General features: G+C 22.3%; 1 protein-coding gene across 1 annotated transcript; it reads right to left on the reverse strand.

Moving 5' to 3' along the window:
* Positions 1-226: 226 nt before the first annotated feature.
* LOC110649427 (profilin-1-like) lies at positions 227-558 on the reverse strand (the record flags this gene model as incomplete). The annotated part of the gene is given in 1 exon segment (XM_021803989.2): positions 227-558. A coding segment is annotated over 1 exon segment (116 nt), but the record flags the coding sequence as incomplete, so codon positions are not given.
* Between the last annotated feature and the right edge of the window lie 4,038 nt (positions 559-4,596).

Here is a 4,596-nt window from a genome sequence, read left to right on the forward strand (position 1 = left end):
ATATCCCATCAGATAATTAATAAAGACGGAGAAGAAGAATAATCAGACGAAAAACTAATAAATTTTTTTTAAAGGAAAGAAAAAAAGGAAACCAAGAAAAAAGTAGGTCAGATCACATCTAAGCACCAAATCTAACCCAAGAATCAATTTCCATGGATCCAAAGTAACACATGGGTTATTTTTAGACAAGAACGAAGAACGAGTGAGGTATAGAAATACCTGAGGAAAGTTGGAGCTCTGGGCCCAAACGCTGCCGTCTTGGCCGATGATGGCGGCAGCAGAGAGATGATTGCCTTCGATTTCGCACATAAGATGCTCATCCACAAATGTTTGCCACGACATCTTCTTCTGCTTCTTCTTCAAATTCAGAGATTTGATGAAGCTTTTTTAGTTTCTGCGCTGTGCAATGTGAGTATGGATTGTGCTCAGCTGAGAGAACGAGAGGTGCGTTCTTATCTGCGAAGCCAGCAGACTGATATTGCGTTAAAACGACGAGACGTGGTCGACAAACGGTGTTCTCTTTAGGGTGCGTTTTGTATGGACGTAACGGAATGGGCGTGAAATTTTATAGTATTAATATTAAAGTAATATTTAAGCAATAATGAAGTTTAACCCACTGATATTAAAATTATTTTCGATAATTTAAAATTTAAAACTTTAGTTTTAATTAAAATTAATTATATAAAAAATAATATTTAAGTGAATAAAGAATTATGATTGAAATTTAAAAAATAATAATTTTAATATATTTAGTATAAAATTAAAGTAATAGAGTTGTAATTATATAATAATTAAATTAAATTATATAGAAATAAATATTCTATTAAAATTATTATTATTTTAATAATAAATTTTTTATCACTAATTTTGTATGTATATAAATAAAAATTCAAAAAAATAAAAATTAATAAATAATTTTTTTATCGAGAGATATACACACTTAAAATCATTTCAATATTAATAAATTCATTATTTTGATATAAACGACACACGACGTTATTCATAATCAATGTTAACTTTTGAAAGATCAATTTCTAGACATGTGAGACTCATTTACGATCTTAATTAATGTCATATCAAAACAATCAATTGAATCAATGGTTTGAAACTATCTCCAAGCTTATTTTATTTATAATATTAAGAGTTTGAATTATAGAATTGTTATTATTAAAAAATTTTATTGAATATCACTCCCACTCTCAAAATATAAAAATATTATATAGTTAAATAACAATAAATAAATAAATAAATAAAAATAATTCCAGCCTTTCATCGAAAATATTATTAGGCTAGAGATTTGATGGGCTTGTGGCCTCCAACCTAAAAGATTAATTAAGAGATCTATCGCCCCGTATGATTAAAGAAGATTTGGTTAGCGTGCACTAAAAAAATTAAATTAAATTTGATAAAGATTGTTGATTCTCTTCTTTTAAAATTATTAATTAATGAATAACAATTCAAATTAGTTTGAGAAAGTCATGACATCAACACTGTACTTATTTCTTAGAATGGGATAAACACAAATCCAAATCAAATAGAAATTTAAAATCCTAAACTAATTTGGAATGCAACTAGTAAAATCAAATTAAATTTAATATTATATACATATAGCTTAAGATCAAAAAAGTGTAAATTTCTATTAATTCTTTACGTGAATTTCCTTTTCACCCTCTAGCTAAATTTCTATCGTATTTTTCTTCTTTCCAAGAAACATTATATTTATTTTGAATAACAAGTTTAGACTTTTTAAGTATTTTTATTTTATTTCTAATCTTTTATTTATATTTTATTACCTATATTTGTTATCAATTACAAATTATATATTCAGATTTTGAAGAAATCATAATATACATGTTGATATCAAGGAATTAAAATCATCCCAAAAGCTTCAAAAAGAGATGAAGAAAGGAGGTAATTTATCTTTTTGTTCTCATATATTTTTTTTAATCATGATGTACATATTAATTTTAAATTTTTTATTTTTTGTTTAATTAATATAATGTAATATAACTAGATTTTAATCAAGATATCTAATACCAATTTTCTTAATTATTCTCTCGTGACTCGAGGTTGAGTCACTATCATATTTATAATTATTCTTATTAAATTGATTTAATTTTTGAATTCTTATGTATTAATTATTGTTACATTATCTGTTCTCTCGGTCCTACATGTTTATGATTTAGTAAGTCTATTTATTAATTTATCTCTTGGTTCCTCATAAGTAATTATTTAAAATATATATATAATTATTTTTTAAATTAATAAATGTATTAAATTAATTATTAGTGGATAAAATAAATTAAAATTTACATTTTTTCTGTATTATAAAATCTATAAATGATAAAGTCATTGTTATTTTCAATGCCATTTATATAAAATAGTTTTATTAAATATTAATTTTGTGATTGATTCTAAATTATCTGAATATAAAATTTTAAATACTAAAATTAATAATGGGTTTTTAAATTACATAAATACTCAAGATCTAAATTTATATTAAAATTTATGTGCAACTTATATTATATTTATTAATAGAACTGAAAATTTAAGCTTGGTTATCCTTAGATTTCTTATTTATTTAATTTTAACAATCTTTTTTATAAAAAAAGGTTAACTAATTTTTAATTAATTTTAAAATTTAATTAATTATTTGAAAATTTATATTTGTTGTTTAAAGATTTGCATGAGCAAATAACGTTGGTATTAAATTAACTTAATCTATGAAAGACGCACTAAACTTAGGGAAGGGATTTTAAATAATTATAATTTAATTTAATTAAATAATTAAACAATTATCTTCTTTACAACTATTAATTAATAAATAATAATTCAAATAGGTTAGAGAAAGTATACCTTAGAATCCTAATCAAATATGAATTAGAAATCCTAAACTAAATTGGAAATTAGTCAATAAGTAAAATCAAAATTCACCATGTGTGGCCTTTAATAAGCTATATATACACATAAAGTTTAAGATAAAAAAATTATAAATTCCTACTAATTCTTTATTTGAATTCCCTTTTCACCTACTTTTCTCTTTTTCAAGGAACACCGTAAGGTCCATATTTTTTTACTGTTTATATTTTATTTTTAATCTCTTTATTTATATTTTCTTACCTATTTTAATTATCAATTATAGTCTTATATTCAGATTTTGAAGAAATCGTTAAAAGTAACTGAAATCAAGGAATTAAAATTGTCCCAACAAGCTTCAAAAAGGAGGTCAACAAATTAAGAGGTAATTTATCTTTCTATTCTCGTGTAATTTTTTAATCATAGTCTAAAATTTAATTTTAAATTTTTATTTTTATTTTAAGTTTAATTAATATAATATAGTTTGATTTTAATCAAGATAATTGTTCTCTGGATTCATAGATTGAGTTGCTATCATATTTATAATAATTTTTGTTAAATTAATATAATTTTTGAATTTTTGTCATTAATTAATATTTTATTGTCTCTTTTCTTTGTCTACATGTTTGTGAGTTAATGAGTTTATTTATCAAATTGGCTAGAAAGTTAATTTTAGGGTGAAATAAACGTTTTAATAAATTTAAGGATAAATTAAATTTTAATTCGAATATTAAACTATTAGTCCCAACCTTTCATCACCCATGCCTTGAAACTTAGAGTTAACTACTCAATAAAACTTAGATTCCATAAAATTTAATTTGAGGACTGAAATTATTAATTTTATTTTTCTTAATCTATAAAAAATTTGCAAAGAGAAACTAGTTTTTCTAAAAAATTAAGATCATTATAATTTTTAAGGAACTTAATTGACGCTAGCAAGTGGGACTAACAAAACAAGTAATTGTGGGTTTAGGCTTAATTACAATGATTAGAGACAACAATTAGAGATATTTAGGCTCGTGTATTAGATAGGATTAAAATATTTATAAATGGCTTTAGATAGATAGTACTCAAATTATTAAATAGGTTAAAATTTATTTAATACTAAAGTTTAAAGATTTAATAATCTTATCTTGAATCATTATTCTCTAATTACTTAAAAAATAAAATAAAATTATAATCCTTTTAAGATTTGAACTCCAATAAATCATGGATATTGAAATTCTTTTTCTTTAAGGATTAAGATTTATTAAATGCCTATAAATAAACTCATATCTGTATATTTTTTATGCCAAATTCTCTACGTTATTTTTTGGACAAAGGTAAGGATCTTAACCTCTCCAATTTTTTTTTTTTAATACAATATTTTTTTTTATTTAAAATTTGAATGTATTGCTCTCATGTATACTTTGGTCTTTTTTACATGACAAAAAATCATAATACTTAAGGTTTTTTTTTTTTTTTCTTAATCAATGATTTTTCTTCGAAATTACGAAAATTTACTGCATAAATTGATTTTTGACAATAAATTTTTCAGTTAATAACTCAATGATTTTTTATCTCTCATTTTATATATAAATAAAAACTATGAAATTTCTTACAATAATTACCAAAATTCATAAATAACTAGACTTTTCTCTTCTGCAATTATTATTGATTCATAATGTTTTATTGTCAAAAATCTTAAGATTCATAATGTTTAATATACTACATAAATTGATTTATGTACACTATGCTCTT

The sequence above is a fragment of the Hevea brasiliensis genome, unplaced genomic scaffold, assembly GCF_030052815.1.
Source record: "Hevea brasiliensis isolate MT/VB/25A 57/8 unplaced genomic scaffold, ASM3005281v1 Scaf484, whole genome shotgun sequence".
NCBI lineage: Eukaryota > Viridiplantae > Streptophyta > Magnoliopsida > Malpighiales > Euphorbiaceae > Hevea > Hevea brasiliensis.